We start from the raw sequence: 21,062 nt of genomic DNA, 5'->3' as shown, positions 1-21,062 counted from the left end.
TATTCTACTCCATACTTTTAACAATCACAAGTAGCAACTGAATAAATTAATGTCATGACTCACGAATGAGTCATGAATTACAGTTTGAAAAACATTGGACTAGACGTTAAATAGGTTTTCCTCTAATATTAAAGTTGAAAATGAATCAGGTGCATTTCTCTGTTCCTGTTTAGACTTTTAAAGTTCCCTCTTAGCAGGATTATATATTAATGTATATGCAACAGATGTTAATAGAATATAAAATTTTACCTTAAATTGATAACATTAGTCAATTACATTCTCTCAGGATTCAAATATTTTGTAGTTTGAATGAGCGACATCTAATATGTTAAATTAAAGCTGAGTCTTGTAGTTATTAAGAACTTCGTAAGAGTTTTAACCTGCTAACCTTGTACTTGTTAGTTCTTTTCTTTCTATTTTCCCAGGCACATCTGGATAAAGGCAGAAACAAAGTAACAAGGGAGGAAGTCTAAGTAATCACAAGAAGCCAATCTTTTTTCCCTCAAACACATATTTTGGGGCTGACATCATAGCCACACGGCACAAACTACAGATGGAAAAGTATCCGAACTCAAATCCGGAAAGTTAACCTTTATGAGATGAAGACAGGAAAGACTTCAGCAGGCAAACTCGCACCTGTTGGGCCGAGGAGCTAGAAATCAACAACAAAATACCAACATTACTGCTCTGGAAATAACTTCTGTTAGAGCAATAAAGTAAGATGAGGGCCAATGACTGAGCTTCCCTTGATGCTTTTCCCTGATGCTATTTTATTCTGCAGAAAATATCCAACATACGATGACGCCTGAAAAGAATGAGTCCTAGCATCTCTGTGTTTCCACACCAGCAGCTCACTCTGACCCCGGCTGCCTTCCAGGTCTAGCCACTGCCTTAGAGGACTAGCCCACCACCTGGTGTCACCAACCCAACCCCAGCTCAGTCTCCTGACACCAGCCCTTCCCTAAAAAATGCAGCAGGGCCCCCCTCAGCAACGCATGAGAGCCAGTCACTCATGTCTTGATCTATGGGAAACTGTGGCAGGCTCCAGAATTATAAACAGAAGGTGTACTGTGTTTTTCTGGATCTCATCATCTGATTGCTATTTAGAATGGCCTGACTGTGTTAGTCAGACCTATGAGTTCATCCAACAACAAGCGGGCACAGTGACCAGCCGGGCTCAGCCCAGGGACAGAAAGCGAACACTCCCTAGCCTGTGATTTCAGCCTGTGCAGACCAAATAGAGGCCAAAGTAACAATTATCACACAGGGAAGCCGGCTGGAGAATCTTTTGAGTTTCTACGAAAACCCTGCTTCCCCTTTGCTTTTATCACTTGCTTTTTCTTCTGCTCTTCTTTATAGTTTCCTTTCCCGTACAGTTTGCTTCTATCTCTTTTCCTGACTCATTTTTATTTTACCTGTATCTTGTCTTTCTGAAAACTTTTACAACTAAAATCTAATATCCTCCCTGTCCAATTATTTTAACTGCTCTTGGTTCTTTCTGCACAAAATATTGCCTTACAAGCTAGGGTGGCAATAGAATTGTTTTACAAAGGTATATCTTACTTTGCATATCATTACAAAGATTTCCACATTTTCAGGAGGCACTGCCTGTATTATATGTTATCTAAGATACGGCCAGTTTATCCATGCAGCAAATTAAAATTATGTTCATAGATGATTAAAGCCAGAAGTCATCTCAAGGATTACCAAATCCAATTCCTTAATTTTACAGATGAGAAAACTGTGACCCAGAGAGTTCAAGTGACTTGCTCCAAATCCTGATCTAATATTCAGTGTGCTTTGGGGCCAAACATACGAGACAGATAAAACTACAGCAGCATGAAAAATTGTGTGCACCCTATAACTTCTTAAGAAACCAGTTTTGGTCACTGGATGTTAACCACCTGAATGAAGTCCAGTGAATACGTCAATCACACACGATAGCCTGTTGTAACTGCCAGGGATTCCATTTCACATGTGCTTGTGCTTGAGCTGGATAATGAACTGCTCCTGCAGAGGTTCACACCTGGGGGAAAAGTACTGATGGATTCTCTCACACTCAGGATTCTGGAGAAATCTAAAACCATGGTTTCAAACATAGAACTTGAACTGCTGCAGAGTTTTGCCTGAAATGAAGAGTAGTGGCCAGCCCCTCTGAAGGAGAAATAAATGAGAAATTGGGTAAAGATTTTGAGTGGGAGATGTTTAAACTTTTATTTATTTTAGGGAGTGGGGACTTTAAAAGATAAGCATCTGGGGTTCTCAGGATGCAAGAGTGTGTCAGAGGGTGCGTATCCCAACATAGGAAAAGCTACCAGTTCTTTCTGGAGGGAGCTCAGTGAATTGTACCATGCTGCTGGGGTAATCCTGAGGCTGAGAAATGCTTATAGTCACCATATGCCTACTATGGGTCTCTGCTGGATGTTATTTGGGTCCTTTAATACAATGATGCAAAAGGAAAGCTCAGAGTATCTAAAAAAGAACACAACCTGGGGAAACATGAGCCTAACAAAATATGACTCCTTCATCAATCCCATGCACAGGCTCTTACCACAGTACAATTACCAAAATGAGAAGATTTAATATTGATACACTATTCTTATCTAGTCACTACTTTTAATAAGGAAGGTATTTAAGTCACTATCCTTTATTCTAAATCAAGTTCTCATTGTGTGCCACACGTTGAGGATGTTGTATTCTCATTGCATTTTAGCTATTAGCACTGTTTTGCAATGAAGTCAATAAAACCGAGTATGCAATGCTATTTTGTTACCTGTTGCTGCACTGATTGCTTCATAGTTTATTAAGAATCCTTCATAAGCGAGGTCGGAGTCAGTCACAAACACCAGCATCAATGAGCTACCACTGCTTGTAAGAGAAGGCGGGATCGATTTTCCACAGTATCTATTCCAAACCAAGAAAGGATAGATGTGTGTATTTTAAAACGTTTGGTATATTGAAAATGATGTACCAAAAACAAGGACATATAAATATAATAATAGGTTTTGTTCTCTACCTCTCATCAACCTTAAAACACAAATATATTTCAGGCAAAAAAAAATTTGCAAACTTCTAAAGATTGTCCTGTTCATGATTATATCCCTGAAATGGTTTTAGGTGTGTGACTGGCTATGTGAGTTGTCATGTATGAGAAGTTTAGTAAAACAGTAAGTAAAAGCTACACTAGTTTGCCATATAGCATATTAATACACTTTTTAACAGAAATGTAATAAACATATACAACAAAGGGAAACAATATAACATACAATCATACAGTCATCTCTCTAATCTAAACTCATATATCACATAATCCCTGTGCCTTGCCTTCCTCATCCCTAAAATGGGAATGATGACAGTACCTACTTCATAGAGTTGTTTTGAGAATGTGATGAGTTGATATCCTGTATATAAAGCACTTAGAACAGTGCCTGGAATTGTAATCCCTATAGAGGGAATCTATTGTCCTTAAACAGCTCACTTATAAAGAGATAAGAGTGATGATTCAGCCATGCCACATTTCTGTGAACAAAACAGTTTAGCTCAGAAAAACTATTCTATTAATGTTAAAAAGAGAGCTATGATAAAAGACAGAATGCCATGAGCTTTTATCTAGAGAAATACCTGTAGGAAGAAGTGACAATAAAATAGAAATCTCAAATCAAGCACATTTGGTAAAATTAACCAAAAGAAATGATAAAGAAAACAAATATAGAAACCAAAAAAAGAGGAAATGTTGAGTACAGGAAATGGATAAGTTAATTGCCAAAGGAGAAGAACAAAGAAAATTTGGTGTATAATACCATTGCAGTGTGAAAAAATATTTAATATCTTGATCAAAATAAAAGTAGGTGAACTAATTGATATTTTAAATGCCTCCATATATGCCCATGTATTTGAAATTTGAGGACGATCATTATAGTTTATGCCATTCAGCAAACGTTCTGTATTTTGCAGTCGTGATATGTTAAGTATCTTCCCAAAAAAGAAGAAGAAGAAAGTTAAAAAGATGAAAGATTAAGATAAGAAAGATGTTTAAAGCATGAATGAGAAATAAAGAAAATAAAATGCAAGATAAAGAAATTTTAAAATACCAGGAGATTTCCATTTCCAACAGAAATGCAACAGGGGCTAGACTTAACTATGCACCTGAAACAACAAAAATCCTGGACAAAAAAAATATAAAACAATGGCTCTCAAAACACTGGAGGTCAAGCAATATAGGACAACAAACCTTCGGAGACAGGAAACAAATGAGTTCAAAGGCAAAACTGAAATGGATCAACCTGTTTCCAAGTAGCTTAACTGCTTTCCAGAACAAGGTTCAAGAATACTTACAGGAATATGACAATGTCCAGCAGCCAAAAACATAAAACTGAAAATGGCTGGTGTCCTATCGAATATTACCAGATGTGAAAAGACGTGGGAAAGTATAACTCAGAAAGAGAGGAAAAATCAATCTATAAAACCATAGCAGGAAACAATCCAAATGTTTGAATTAGTAGATAAAGTCATTAAAATAGCAACCACTGTATCTCATAGATTTTTAAAGCTAGAGAAAAAGAATTCATGTGTAAAGTAGAGACATGGACTATATATAAAATGACTCAAATTGAACTTCTAGAAATGAAAACTACAAAGTCTTGGTAAATTAATAGCAGATTAAACATTGCAGAAGAAAAGATGAGTGTACTTGAATATATAGTAACAGAAACTTTCCAAAGTAAAACACACAGAACAGAGGCTTGAAATCAAAGAACAGGCTATCAAGTGAGTTGTAGAACAATTTCAAGTGCATAATATATATGAAATCAGAGTCCCTAATGGGGGGGAAAGATAGAAAAGTATTTTAAGAACCAGTGGCCAAAGATGTTTCCAATTTGATAAAACTACAAATCTTTGCATCCAACAAAAAAATTATGCTGATTGAGGAAAGCCAGAAAAACATGCTGTACACGTAGTACGATTCCAGTTAGATAAGATGCAAATGAATCTACAGGGATAGAAAGTAGATTCGTGGTTTCCTGTGGGTAGGGGTGAGGAGCAAAAGCAAGGAATTATAATGGAAAGGAAAAAAGTTTTGTGGATATACACATTATTTTAATTTTGGTTTTGACTTCATGAATATACAAAGATGTCAAAATTTAATGTCTACAGGCCAAAACTACAGAGTAGTGATGTAGAAATGGTCACTAAGAAGCATGAGGATCTCACCTGGTTTTTATAACACAACATGGTCGATTTTAAGATCCTTCACGGAAGCAGGAAAACAGTGAAGTTTTATTGTTAAACAAACAAACAAAAATAACCTTACCTTCCAAGTGATGTCTCAGAGTCAGTGTCATAAACTTCCAAGTAATCATTTGTGCAATTGTAATGAAACTCCAGATGAAATCTTTCAAATATTAAATGAATCAGGTGATTAGGTTGGACTAATATATGCCAAGTACAGTTGATACCATGGGGGTAGACATTTGGATGGCCAGGACTTTGAATGGTCCCTGTTGATTCTGTAAGAATTTCTCCACATGCTGTTGAAATAAAAATTATAATTACCACAGCAAGTAACCAAGCTACCTGGATTTCAAATTAAAATGCTCTGATAATAACCTCTTCAAAGATTAAAAGGAAAAATGTTTCTTAGATGCCACTTAAGATAACTTGATTTTTCTCTTACTAATAAATAACAATTAACTTTTGATATAAATGTTAATTAGAAAATATATATTCTTTGTCTTTGAGTGTACTTTAAAATTTTTCACAGTATAGGTGATTTTCATACAATTTATTTCTATCATTCACTTATTCTGATACAAGCCTAAGAGGAGGAAAATAAAAAGAGACAATCTCTTACCCAAATCCTCAGCACTGAACTTAGCCATGAAACCATGGTTTTCAGTAGAAGAACTTTTCACAAATGTGACATAAAGAAAATTGTACACAGATGTTATAAATGAAGGCATGTCTGTACCACAATACTTTTTATTTTCAGGAGAACCCAAAACGGAACTGCTACCAATCTAAAATTAGAGAAGATATATTCAACTATGTTGTATATCAATTTTGAAAACTGCTTCAAGAATAATTATTTATGAAATGTTTTTAATAGAGTACAAATCAATTTGAGGATACAATCCATTTTAGCACATCTTAGTCACCTCCCCCTCAAAAAAACTCATATCCTTCAGCAGTCACTCCCCATTCCCCTGAAACCAGAGCCCCAGGCAGCCACTAATCTACTTTCTGTCTCTATAGATTGCCTATTTTGGACATTTGAAACAAAATGGGATTATACAATATGTGGTCTTTTGTGAATAGCTTCTTTCACACTGTATAACATTTTCAAAGTTCATCCATGTTGTAGCATGGATCATTACTTCATTCTTTTTTAAGGCCATATAATATTCCACTGTAAAGATATATCACATTTTATTTATTCATTTACCAGTTGATGGACACTTAAGTCATCTTTACTTTTAAAATCAAAAATAATGATTGCATTTTGCTATTTGTATATGCCATTATAGATGATGACTGTAGATATATTCACATACAAATTTTTGTGTGGACATATATTTTCATTCCCCTTGAGAATATATCTAAAAGTAGAATTGCTGGATCAGATGGTATCTCTATGTTTACCTTTTTGAGGAACTGTCAACTGTTTTTCAAAGTGGTTGTACCGTTTTACATCTCCACCAGAAGTGTATAAGGGTTCCAATTTCTCCACATCCTTGTCAACACCATTATCTGACTCTTTTTATTATAGCCATCCTATGGGTGTGTTCCTTTGTTTTTGGCATTTTAGTTTTTGAGACAGGGTCTCACTCTGTTACCCAGGCTAGGATGCAGTGGGGCAATCATAGCTCACTCCAGCGTCTACCTCCCAGGCTCAAGTGATCCTCCCACCTCAGCCTTCTGAGTAGCTGAGGCTACAGGCATCTATCACCACACTCAGTTATTTTTTAAATGTTTTTGTAGAGATGGGGCCTCACTATGTTGCCCAGGCTGGTCTCAAACTCCTAAGCTCAAGTAATTCACCCACCTTGACTTAAAGTGCTGGGATAAGGTGTGAGCCACTGTGCTCAGCCTCCTTTGCCCATTTTAAAAATCAAGTTATTTGTTTTTAATTTTGAGCAAGTTATTATTTTTTTTCTTTTTTTGTTTTTGCTTTTTGCATCATATTTAAGAAGGCTCTGCCTAAACTGAAGGGCATAAAGACTACCCCTATGTTTTCTCCTAAGAGTTTCATGATTTTAGCTCCGACATTTAGGTCTATAATCCACTTTTAGTTAATTTTTGCATATGCTATGAGGAAGGGGTCCAGCACCATAATTTTGTATGTGGCTATTGAGCACCATTTGTTGAAAAAATGATTTTTCTCCATTGATATGCTTTGGCATCATTTTTCATACATCAATTGGCCATAAAAGTATGTGTTCACTTCTGGACTTGCAATTGTATTCCATAGATCTATATTTATATCCTTACTTCAATAAGATACTGCCTTGATTATTGTAGCTTTGTTCTAAGTTTTGAAATCAGGAAGTGTGAATCCTTCAACTTTGTAATTTTTCAAGAACATTTTGGTTATTCTGGTTCCCTTGCATATTCATATGAATTTTACAATCAGCTTATGCATTTTTTTGAAAGAGGCAGCTGTGATTTTTATGGGGATTGAATTGAATCTTTAGTTCACTTTAGGGAGTATTGCCATCTTAACAATATTGTCTTCTAATCCATGAACATGAAATGTCTTTCCATTTATTTAGGTCTTTTTAAATTTCCTTCAAGGATGTTTTATAGTCTCAGAGAACAAGTTTTACACTTATTTTTAAAACTGTATTCCTTGATGTTTATTATTTTTAATGCTATTGTAAATGGAATTGTTTCCTTGATTTCATTTTCAAATTGTTCATTGCTGGTGTACAGAAAAAGAAAGATTTCTATATTTTGATGTCATAACCCACAACTTGCTGAATGGATTAGTTCTAATAGTTTTTTATGTGTGTGGATTCCTTATGATTTTCTATATACAAGGTCATGTTATCTGTGAATAGAGAGAGTTTTACTCGTTCCCTTTCATTCTGGACGCATTTTCTCTCTTCTCCTTACTTAATTGCTCTAGCTAGAATTTCCAGTGTAATGCTGAATAGAAGCAGTGAGAACAGACGGACATCCTTGTCTTTTTGTTGGCCATAGGCGCAAAACATTTAGTGTTTCCTAATTAAATATGATGTTAGATGTGGGTTTTTAAATGAATGTCCATTATCAGATTAAGGAAGGTTCCTTCTATTCCTAGTTTGTTTCATGTTTCATCATGAAAGGATGATGAATTTTGTCAAATCTCGCAAAATCCAGATCTCACATCTGTTGACGTGATCCTGGAGTTTTTGTTCTTTATTTTATTGGTACCATGTATTACATTAACTGATTCTGGGGTTTTATATCAACCTAGAATTCTCGGGACAAATCCAACTTAATCATGGTATATAAATCCTCTTTTTATGCTAGATTCACTGAACCAGTATTTTGTTGAGGATTTTCACATATATATCCATAAGACATATTGGTCTATATAAACTACTTTCGTTTCCTGTAACAGATTTGAAGACAACAACCCATAATATTTTTTATAATATACAACCAAATACAAAATCAAAGATTTTCTCCCTCTTACCTCAATATAATCTGTTTCACAGTGGGCAGAACTTCCAATTTCAAAGACAGTGAAGTTGAGGAGAATGACTTGGCTTTGGGGTTGCTGGATGGTCCACGTACAGGTTCTTTCTCCAGGATATACGTTAGGAAAAAAAGGTGAGCGAATGACCCCTTCTCCAGTTAATTCACCCCCACAAGCTGTAAGCATAAAAATTATAGTAGTGTTTGTCCATACATTAATGTTATCTCAATTTTATTGCAAAATCTAATACTGCCTAAGGAGATAACCGAATATAACATTTCTATGAGAATATTTTCCACTTAACACTTGAGGACATAAAATGGCTAAATTATTTCAAAGAATTAAAATATTACAATCAGGCAAATCAGACATTTAAAAATTAAATGTTTCCTTACCGACTTGATAAACAGCTCTGAAACTAGCTTTTTCAACAAAAGCATCTATTTTAAGCCTGATCCAGACACTATTAGTAATGGATTTAATGTGAGAGATGGTTCCATTGCCACAGACTTTTCCAAGTAAGATTTGACCATCTCGAACCTAAAGAGAAAAATAAAATAGAGATGTAATTCTAATCAAGACACTTACGTCGGCAATGGTGGCATTACTTGGAGATGAAAAAACGGCAGATTCAAAATGAATGATAATCTAATTTGAGTTACATATTTCTCTTATTTTCGAAAGAAGTGGGTCATTTTTAAGCACAATGCAATAACATGAAATGCTGATAAAATCTTAAGTCAATAAAGCCCAAAAGCATAAGAATTTAAACAATGTCCTCCTAATAATTTTCACAGTATCGAAGAGGAAATAAATTCACAATTTAGACTACTTGGAAAACAACAAAAAATGAGAATATTACCTATGAAAAAACACACGTGTTAGCCAAATCTGCAATCCAAAGAAAGTTATGGACTAAACTACTTTTGCCATTGAAAGAAAAAAGGAAAAAAAGAAAAGTTGATGAAAGAGAGAGAAAGTAAAAGAATGTAAGGAGTCAACTTAAAAACTTAGAAAAAAGGCCGGGGACGGGGGCACGCACATATTATCTCAGCACCTTGGGAGGCCAAGGTGGGAGGATCCCTTGAGACCAGGAATTGGAGACAGCCTGGGCAACATAGTGAGACCCAGCTCTACGTACAATTTTTTTAAGTTAGAAAAAAATCTGTAAAATGAGGAAGAATACAATAAAAATAAGAGCAAAACTTAATAAATGAAATACAAAAGAATGTGGAATTCATAAATACATTCAAGAACTGTTTTTTTGAGGAAGGTTATGAGTGGGGATATAAAAGACAAATCTCTGGCAAGTCTAATAAGAAAATAAAATATAAGCACAAATATACAAAATTAAAAATGACAAAGACACAGATACTAAGAATTTTTTTAAACATGAAATCTATGCACAACTCTATGCTAATATATTTGAATGTTTTAATGGGTTATTTTCAGAAAAAGTATAACATTAAAATTATCTGAAGGAGAAGAAAAATAAGATTTCAACAGACATAAGTCATGAATAAAATTGAAAACATTATCAAATAATTATTCCCATCCCACCCTCAACCTCCAAAAAGAAAAATCTCCCATAAGATGCTCTACTTAGTACATTCTTTTAAACTTTTAAGGAAGAGATAATTCCCACGTATAATTTATTCTAAGCCTTCCTCAAACATAGAATAATTCCCAACTAATTTTTGTCAGAAACCTGTTACCAAATCCTAACATACATTATAGAAATAAAAACTATAGACTGATGTCACCTATTAATATAGATACATAAATCCTAAACACAGTTCTAGAAAAATAAATTCACAGTCCATTGCCAGCTTATATACCGGATCAAATATGGGAATAATAATAGTGCAAGAAAGGTTAGAAATTATAAACTATAAATTAACTTCCTCAGTAGATCAAATAAGATAAGCCATATGATAGCCCCAAAAATTCAAAAAACATTGTTAGCATTCCTGTTTTATTAGAAGAAAAAAGAAATTTCCTTCATATAATAGACTACTGGTTTTTTGAGATGGAGTTTTGCTCTTGTTGCCCAGGCTGGAGCGCAATGGCATGATTTCGGCTCACCGCAACCTCCGCCTCCTGGGTTCAAGCGATTCTCCTGCCTCAGCCTCTGAGTAGCCGGGATTACAGGCATGCGCCACCACACCCAGATAATTTTGTATTTTTAGTAGAGATGGGGTTTCTCTATGTTGGTCAGGCTGGTCTCAAACTCCCGACCTCAACTGATCACCCACCTCGGACTCCCAAAGTGCTGGGATTACAGGCGTGAGCCACCGCACCTGGCCCAATAGCCAGCCCTTATAGTATAGTGGCCATGAAAACGGTCTATAGACTTGGGTTCAAAACCTACCTCTGTCACTTACAAACCACCTCACTCAATAACCTTAAGCAAGTTACTCTAAGCTCATGGGGTTGTTGAAGCAAACAGCTGAAACAATAGTGAGAATTCCTTAGCCAAATGCTTGGTAATAGAAAATGTTGACTAAGGATAGCTGTTGTTATTCTGGACATTTTTAGAGGTGAAACACTGGAGGCTTGTTACTCTGGGTAGGAATTATTCAATGGATATGCATACCTCCGCTGTTCAGTAAAATTATTCTGAAGGATCTAGCCATCCAAATATTAATTCATTCACTTCATTAGCATTATCAAGGCATGAATAAATGTCAGGACCTGTGCTGGTGACAGCACCATGAAACAGTCACAGTTCATAGGGAACTTACAATAGGCAGGAACATTTTTGAAAAGCATGATGAGTGTCATGTTGGGGGAAGCACAGGATGCTTCATTGTTACCTAACCAATGGTTCTCAGCAGGGACCACGATTTAGCATTGGGGAAATGTGCGAGAGTATCTTTTTAGTTTGGTGTTAATGATGATCACAGCAATGGTGGGGCATTACTGGCATTTAGTGAGTAGCAAGGGACCAAAGACACAAGGCAGCCTGAAATGGGGGAATCACACACCACAAGAATTCTCCTGAGCCTGTGTGACACTCACGTAAGTGAAAGTTCTGTTGTTGGGTGTAAAATCTTGCTCTATTTTACATATTAAGCACAAAGTATTTTTGTACAATTTTAATGCATGCTGAATTTTCCAGGATTACAAGTAGAGTATAAATTGAAGATTCTTTCTCCTGGAAATCTGTCAAGAGTTGGTCACTATTTCTGAAAAATTACTCACCAGCCCACAAAACTGTGTCAGCCTGCATTTGTACTGTCATGTTCATAGCAATTTAGGGTCCAGACAATCGACTAATTTATTTTGTCTTCAAGTACAGCTTGTCTAGCTTTTCAGATACTGAAATAAAGGTGATTTTATTCTGTTACTTTATTTTTTCTTAATGTTATTCTTACAACTTTACATATTTTTAAATATAATGTGTCTAGTGGGGTTATATCAGTGAATTTCATTTCTGAATAATCAAGGGGTGATATAAAAAAGTCTTAAAATGTAGAGAACCACTGGGTTAACCAAAGACTCTGAACTTACCCAGGGGATTTTGGAAAATTCAGTGGAAATAACCTTTAAGTGGAGACTTGAAAGTCGAGTAGGAGTTATCTAGGCCAAGGAGAACAGGCAGAACAGGCAGTAAAGAGAAGATTTTCCTTTTTTTTGAGATGAAATCTCACTCTGTCACCTAGGCTGGAGTGCAATGGCATGACCTCGGCTCACTGCAACCTCCGCCTCCCAGATTCAAGCAATTCTCCTGCCCCAGCCTCCCAAGTAGCTGAGACTGCAGGGTCACGCCACCACACCCAGCTAATTTTTGTATTTTTAGTAGAGATGGGGTTTCGCTACGTTGGCCAGGCTGGTCTTGAAATCTTGACCTCAGGTGATCTGCCTGCCTTGGCCTCCTAAAGTGCGGGGATTACAGATGTGAACCACTGCGCCTAGCCAGTAAAGGAAAGATTTTAAAAGGATGATATTCAAAGCTGGTAGGGATATGGTGATACAGTTACTCTCATCCATAAGTGGTGGAAGTATAAAGTTCTGGAAAATAACCTGACAATATGTATTAAGGGTATTTCCCTTCTAATGCTGTATCACAAGGATATTCAACATGCAGGAAAAGACACACACAGATCCACATCCAAGTATGCTCTTAATAACAATAATTGAAACCATTCTAAAGGCCTAATAATAGTGAGATGATTAAATAAATTATGATTCAGCCATATGATAGAGTCTGACACAGACATGAAAAATCACATGCCTCTCCACTGACTCAGGCTCATACTACTTCCTTTCTCTGAGCTCTTACAACATCTGTAACACAAATTTCACATATCATAGTAAAGTTATGCTAAATTTCTAATCAAATAGCAAGTCTCTGAGGGAAGGGAAAATTTCTGTTTGCCCTTCGGCATCTAATAAAAAAACTTTGCAAATAGGTATTTGACAAATTCTTATTGATTCATTAATTTTAAGGTACAGTATAATGGTTCAGTTTTTGTTAGAGACACAGACATACTGCAGTTCTTGAAAACTAGAAAGCATAAAACACAGAGTAAGTTATCTTCCTGCTCTCTAATCCTCCAGGGTTCTATTTGCTTCCTCGAAGATTGTAGTCTCTCTTTTCTATTTTCCCCATTAGAAGATGACAAGAAGAAAAAAAAAAAAAAAAAACAGCCAAATAGCATTGCTGCAAGCTAAAGTGGGTCATTCCCCTGGGCCCTGACTAATGAAATTCAAGGATTTTAGCAAGGAGAAAGGCAGCTGTAGTCCAAATGTTTTAAGAGGAACTTATAGGGCTCAAGGGCCCTGAACCTAGAAGGTGCAATTGATTTTGGCTCTGTTTCTCTCTCTCTCTGTGGAAATGAAACCTTATTAATTCTGAAAGCCTATATTCTCCCTGGATCCTAGACATGGCAATACTTTAACTATGACTCCTTTGAAAGAGATACTAGAATAAAATTCATCAAAGGTTCTAAAGTGACCCTAACTACTTCTGCAGTATGTGTTGCATTCAATAATCTAGGATTTGATAAATTTGCACCCCCACCAAAAAAAAAAAAAAATCTCTTTCCTTTATGCTCATGAACTGGGATGGATGGCATTATTTTACATAGTTATTCACTTCCCTTCCTGTAAAAGGATTGACTATCTATGCTTTTTGCCATGTGACTTGCAATATCGCTATAGGGAGAATTAATACATATTCTTCCCATTGACTATGGGCTTAGCCATAGGACTTGCTTTGCCCAACAGAACATGAGCAAAAGTGATACACCAATTTCCAAGTAAAAGCCTTGGAAGTCACTGCATAATTCAACTATCTTTTACCTTTCCTCTCACAAGCTCTAGAGCCTGGGTCTCGGGGTGGTGAAGACACAGGAAACAGACATAGGAAACAGAACTGCAACGGATCCAAAACCAACATGCTAACGTGAGCAGAGAATAAACATACATTGTTGGAAGCCACAGATGCTTTTGGTTTGTTATTGTTTTTTATCTTTCTGGTTGTTGTTACTAATTGTTTGTTATTGCAGCATAACCTAGAGAAAGATGACTAATATCTGAGCTTGGTTTGTTCAGAAAAACTGAATTTTTCTAAGTCAGGTGAAGCCATGCCGTGATCACTTGCAGAAGAGTCACAGTGAATTCATTCTTTTTAGTGAATCGCATTTGCAAGGAAACAACAAGGACCAATTCAAACTTCTAGTGTTTCATGGACCAGGTTCAGGTTTCTTGTGGATTGCCTTATTCGTCCAGGAAACACTGAAGGTTTCAGGTCCCAGGATGTTTTGCCTATGGTGTATTCCAAATGGCTTCCAATTTTTACATTCATCAGATTAAACTAGTTCCTGAAGACAAACTACTCATAAAAAAAACAAGTTTTTGTAAAGGAATGATTTTCTATAGAGAGAACTAAAATTTACTGGGCTGAGAAACACCATTTACATGAAATTTTAAATGTGGGCTCTTGAGCCCAGTGAATCGTGAGCTTTAACATCTGGAACGAGTCAAGTCCCAAAGCCTTGTCTTAATATGCATGCTCATTTGTCTTCCTCTGCTATGAATCCAGATTTGGTTTTATACCACAATTTCTAAAATAAGAAGCATTAAATTTTAATTCAAAACCAACCAAATATGCTGGCACTTAACGCTTAGTCCATCTGAGAGCTGAAAACAGAACCACACCGTATGGTAGTGTTTAACATGTGGCTTTCTGTGAAGTGAGCTTCAGACTGACATAAGTCTTAGCTAAGTGAAGACTGGATCTTAGAGAGGAGCCTTGGGCTAATCTGGGTGAGCAGGAGAGGAATGAGGCCCTGCCTCTGATGAGAGAATAAGGGGTGAGGAGGATAAGAGATGAGAGAAGCCATTTAGGATCTCAAAATCATTTACTTTTGTTATTATCCTTTGTTCTTTATTAGTATGTTTCATGATTTTAGAGTTGATATTTTAAACCTTTTCATGCTGTGTGAAAGTGTCCCTTCTAACATCTCTATTAATAAATTTACCCTTTATCTGATCTTTTAAGATCTGATATTCCAAAATCAAGAACATGTGAGTAAGTTTTGCCTAGAAGTGCCTTCCTTTATGATTGCAAATTCCAGTAGGTCACCTTCTCCTGCCCTCTCTTCTCCTCCCCATCATCATCATCATCATCATCATCATCATTATCATCATGATGTTAACTTTAGTGAGCATTCATTGTGTGACAGGCACTGTACAAGGAACATTCTAATTGTTTGTCCTTGCATATAGAATGTAACCCAGGCTCTTTATCTCAGCCTTGAAGACCCTTCAGGGTCTAGCTCCTGCCTAACTCACATTTCTCTCTTCCATCCCTGTGTGATTCCAGCCACCCTGGTCTATTTTCAATTATTTTAGTTTATTTTTTCTGACTTCAGTCTCCAGGGCTGGGTTAGCACCTCTACCTGGAGTCCTCCTTCTCTCAGCTCTTTGCATTACACACTCCTCATCTGCAGATCCCACATACAGGGTCTACAGATGAGAACGAGTTAGCCATATAAACACCCTTGAGAAGCAATCTCAAACTGCTCCACTAAGTCAGTAGCCCTGTTCTTTTCTCTCACAGTACTGTTTCTTTCCTGCCCATACTTATCCCCTCTTGAAATTATGTATTGTGTGCTTACTTATTTAATATCTATTTTACATACCCATTCCCAGCTTGGTGACTGGAACCTAAGTGGTGTGATAAATATTTAGAGAATGAATAGATAAATGAATGAATGGTCTTTTTTACTCCCTTTTAGGAAAGCACTATTACTATCCCTATTACACATGAGGAAGCTGTGGCTTACAGGTATCTTGCCTTTAGTAACGCAGAGAGCTGAAGGGTTGTATCATGTGTCCATGCAATATTGTTTCCATCTTATATCAGAAAAGTACTAGCCACACCCTCTATCTGACCTAGCAGTTTGTAATGTTCTTGATTAATGATCCATCCATATCCTCTTATTCCTACTTACTGCTCTACATCACACATGTTCAATGGGTTTGCAGTTTCTACATGAGCATGCAACTCCTTCAAACACAGCAAAAATGTATTCTCTACAACCTCTCACACCTCCAAATTAGGTGTTCTATCATCTCTCAGTCTTTTTCCTGCCTCCCACTACTCCAACCTGCAAAATTATTTCACTAGAGGAATGGCCTATCTTCTTCCTTCACTAAAAAGCATCAGGATGGCCCAGCAGTTGTGGAAAAGCTGTGCTGACAACAACAGAGCTCAGAGTCTAACCAAATGTTCCTAGTCTCTGTCAAAACCCTAAATTCAATATGCTCAAGAATGCAAACTCTTTTTTTTTTTTTTAGATGGAGTCTCACTCTGTCACCCAAGCTGGAATGCAGTGGTATGATCTCAGCTCACTGCAAACTCCACCTCTTCGATTCAAGTGATTCTCCAGCCTCAGCCCCCCAAGTAGCTGGGACTACAGGTGCCCGCCAACACACCCAGCTAATTTTTTTGTATTTTTAGTAGAGATGGGGTTTCATACCATGTTGGCCAGGCTGATCTCAAACTCCTGACCTAGGTGATCCTCTCTCCTCAGCCTCCCAAAGTGCTGGGGTTACTGGCATGAGCCACCATGCCCGGCCAAGAATGCAAACTCTTGAGCATCTCCCCCTTTTCCCTTCATCCTACCCTCTCTAGAAAGATGTTTTTCGGACCTACAATTAATTTCAAATATGTACTTAACTGAAAAACACAATACTATTCAGCCTACGTGGTGTGTTTGCTTGCTCCAGGCCTTATTCTTTTTCTGACATTTAGGTGTGTATTCTGTGAATTGCAGCCATGAGACTCTAAGCAGCAGGTCCAGTTGAGGGAAGCAAGTGCCTCGTGCATTCCACAATTCCTGGCTCTCCCCCATCCAATCCCAAGCTCATAGCGGAATCACCTCAATGCCTAAGAAGTCACAAAAGGAGGTCCTTTGTGAATTTGCATTCATCTAAAGACATGCAAGAGATGCGGGAGTGCTGCTTAGGGCAACGCAGGAGTTGGAGGGGAGGAGAAGGTAGAGGAAAGGATGGAGGGGAAGGTGGTGAAAGAAAAGGTTCAGACGGAGGAGGACAGACCTTCCTGCCTCAGCTTCTGCTCTCCCACTTTCCCAATTATATTGGTTCTCTTCTTTTAAATCTTAAAGATTTTACCAGGGAGTTGAGTTTCATCACATCTCACAGGTACACAGCATTTCCTGTTTGTCATTTTCTATATAGTCTTTCATTTTTTTATTTCTTTCTCAATCCAATGATTATTTTGGAGAGAGTTCACATACTTCCACACACTTGGGCATTTTAAAATGTTTATCAATAATTTTGGATTATGTTATATTGTGAAGAGGTGTACAATTTCTGCTTTGTTAATTTACTGGGATTGTCATAGAGGTCTAAAATATGATGAATTTGGGGTTCAATGCCACTTGTAGAACAGTTATATTCCCTGGATTTCAGAAATCAAATTCAATGTAAATTATTCCTTCCTGTCTTATTGATTATGTTTTCAAGTTTTCTGTTTGTGTTTGCTTTCCACATCTAAGAAAGAACAACTTCTCAAAAGCCCTTCTCTTTCTCCAGAAGGCACATCACTCTCCCTGCCCCTTATCAGCCTCTCTAGTAGAGCTCCCTTTCCAGTTCCTCAGTGTTTTCGGGGAGAGGAGCCAGATACTTCGGGACTGGTCAAGGAGATTTGATGGGTGAACAATTCTACTCATTTCCCTTCGTATCCTACCTCAAGCCTTCACCTTAACATCCTATAGCCTTCTGAATTTATTATTCAGCCTACGACTTCCCTTCTCTGGGATTAAAAATTAAACTTTCATTACTACCTATGTGTCCTTCACTCAGAGTTCTGATGACTTAAATCATTTATGAAATATTAATGAGAGGTGCTGCTTTTTATTCTGGAAAGATGCTTCCATCACCTTCATTGAACTATTCCATACAATTTAAAAGCTCTCTTCGACAAAAACAGATGAACTAACAATTGATCTGTTCTTGTATTCATTCATTTGTAGCCATGTCACATCTTCCATAGGTAATCTGTATCTTTAAAAGTAGAAACTTCACTTGAGAGAGATATATAAATCTAAGAATTCATATGTTAATGTTTGCTTCTTGTGTTAAAAAAAAAGAAAGATATGCTACACTAGGTCAATACTATTCTTATCGTTTGCAGTTAAAATCTATTCTCTAATGAATGCTTATGGAACTCTTTTGCTGAGCAAAAGTCAGTCTTTCAGAACCACAGTATCCATGAAAGATACACACTCAGCAATGGTACCTTAATTTTCATTTGAAGGATATGTTTGCCCGGCAACCAAGGCACCTAAAACCACATAAAGAGAAGATCTAGGATTCTTAAAAGTACACCTACTCACACTCAAAGTAAATGTCCTTAGGATCATTCTCCCACATGTCTGTAGAATTTCTTTTCTGTTCTCCATTCTTTCTAAAATTTTGGGTGGACTGCTTTTACTAATCAATGGAGTTAGTAAAGGACAAAGTCATCCCCCCTAAATCACCAAAGTATTGGAAATACCAACGTTCGTTTTAAAATTCTTTTTCATAAATCTTTCGTTTTTTAGAGATAGCTTTAAAAAATGAAGTCATCATTTTAGGGAACAATATATTGAGTCATAATAACATCATTAGAATTTGGTTCCTGTGTCACTTTCTTCTATGACCACTATCTGAAGAACATCAAGAGAAGTGAATACACTTTTTAGAAAATGAGTTCAGTTCACAAATTTTCCCAATGGATACAGATGATTTAAACACAAGAGCTTTAACCAAAGTCAATGTATGTCTATCTAGAATCTCATAGAGGTACATCTAAGTTCTACTTTGACAATAACTAGAGTTTGACCTTTGTGAGCCTCAATTATCTCATTTGTAAAATTAAGGTCCTTGCTGATGCCAAAATTCTACAGATACACTGGTTGTATTCCTTTAGGTTGGTTAGTCAAAGATATAATAGAAAAATCTATCAAACTATTAATATTTAAATCACCATACATGACTTGTCCTTCTGAATAATACAGTTTTTTTTTTTTTTCCCTCAACAATCCCTGAGGGAAATGTGGTCAAGACTTTGACGATATATGGTTACACCAGAATGTAGATACCTCGCTGGCCAACCGTGAGAGCCACACTGGCTGTCTCTGAACTGATAAATTCAAGGCTAGAGTTAAAACTTTGGTCCAGAAAAACCTTGCACTTGAATAATATTTTTTAACTCTTCAAGCTTCTTTTATCATTTATTTTCTTGATTTTACCCCTAAAGTTTGGAGAAATAGATAGGGTATCTTACTGAAGTAGGAACTGAAACATCCAGATAAAGAACTGTCCAAGATTATACAGTCATCTGACAAATGAACTAAAATAAAAAGTTAGGTGAACTAAGTTTAATCACCTTCTGGCTACAAAACATTCCACCGTTCCGGTTTATGAAATTAAATCTTCCAAAGCCAATTTTATGATTTTTTGTGCTAACTTTTCAGAACAATCCAGAGGAGTTCATGGAACCACTCACTGAAATTCAGTTCTAGTGTTCTGCAAAGCCAGAGAGAAGGAACCATTCAGAGGTACTGATAGTTCTTTAGAACCACAGAACTGCCATGAAGGTTTTAATAGAAAGGGCCACAAATTTCCCTGAAAATTAGAGTTACATTCTTGCCTATCTGAGAAAATCATGATGCTTGGCTTCATGTTTTAAAAGTCTCATGATCGGAGAGCCAGGTATGGAACTGGGTAATTCACAAGACCTTTCTCCCTATGGAAGATGAGACACCTCTTGTAGTCAAAGTCGCACAATTGCATTTCTGTTCTTACTGAAGATCAGTATAACTAGATCTCCTAAATTTGAATCCCAGCTCCACTACTTGCTAGACATGTAACTGTGCACAAGTGACTTCTCTGAGCTCCAGTTTCCTAAGATTAAAACAGAAATAATAATGGTTGTTGTGAGGATTCAATGAATTAACTCATGAAAAGCACTTACCACACATGGCAGGCAATAAGCTGACAATAATCATTATCTATTTAACCTGTTATACTATTTTAAAGTCTTATAATAGTGCCCAGAGTATAGCAAGCACTCTCTAATGAAGAGCTATTTTGCTGTTCTCAAAAGTTAAAAAAAAAAAGGGGTTGATAATTTAATTTTGATTTACATAAAAATATTTGAAATTCTTCCATAGCGTAAAACTTTAATATACTTTGTAATAGACTTTAGAAAACCTAAATTCAATAAATATACCCATTCTGAAATGACCTGAAATAAAATTTCTGGATTAAAAAAAATACAGGTGCCATTATTGTGGTCCCCGGAGCAAGATGGCCGAATAGGAACAGCTCCAGTCTCTAGCTCCCAGTGCGAGAGACACAGAAGACGGGTGATTTCTGCAGTTTCAACTGAGCTGCAGACTGACACCCCACACCTCACATGGCGGGGTACACCCCTGAGACAAAGCTTCCAGAGCAAGAATTAGACAGGATCACTCGCTGTTCAGCAATATTCTATCTTCTGCAGCCTCCGCTGCTGATACCCAGGCAAACATGGTCTGGAGTGGACCTCAAGCAATCTCCAAAAGACCTACAGCTGAGGGTCCTGACTGTTAGAAGGAAAACCAACAAACAGAAAGGACACCCACACCAAAACCCCATCAGTACGTCACCATTATCAAAGACCAAAGGCAGATAAAATCACAAAGATGGGGAAAAAGCAGGGCAGAAAAGCTGGAAATTCAAAAAATAAGAGCACATCTCCCCCTCCAAAGGAATGCAGCTCATCACCAGCAATGGATCAAAGCTGGACGGAGAATGACTTTGAGGAGTTGAGAGAAGAAGGCTTCAGTTCATCAAACTTCTCAGAGCTAAAGGAGGAATT

At 36.8% G+C, this 21,062-nt stretch overlaps 1 protein-coding gene across 1 annotated transcript in view; it reads right to left on the bottom strand.

The window, feature by feature from the left end:
* Nucleotides 1-21,062, bottom strand: part of CUBN (cubilin (intrinsic factor-cobalamin receptor)) — a 347,579-nt gene that overhangs the window by 265,892 nt on the left and 60,625 nt on the right. Inside the window, exons 18-22 of the mRNA XM_011968102.1 lie at nt 9,076-9,220; nt 8,678-8,856; nt 5,852-6,017; nt 5,312-5,528; nt 2,774-2,904 (exon numbers count right to left, since the gene is read on the bottom strand). Coding sequence (XP_011823492.1) covers nt 2,774-2,904; nt 5,312-5,528; nt 5,852-6,017; nt 8,678-8,856; nt 9,076-9,220 — 838 coding nt within the window. The remainder of the gene's footprint in view (nt 1-2,773; nt 2,905-5,311; nt 5,529-5,851; nt 6,018-8,677; nt 8,857-9,075; nt 9,221-21,062) is intronic.

This window comes from Mandrillus leucophaeus, unplaced genomic scaffold, assembly GCF_000951045.1.
Source record: "Mandrillus leucophaeus isolate KB7577 unplaced genomic scaffold, Mleu.le_1.0 Scaffold83, whole genome shotgun sequence".
Taxonomy (NCBI): domain Eukaryota; kingdom Metazoa; phylum Chordata; class Mammalia; order Primates; family Cercopithecidae; genus Mandrillus; species Mandrillus leucophaeus.
This window is presented reverse-complemented; position numbering and strand designations above follow the sequence as displayed.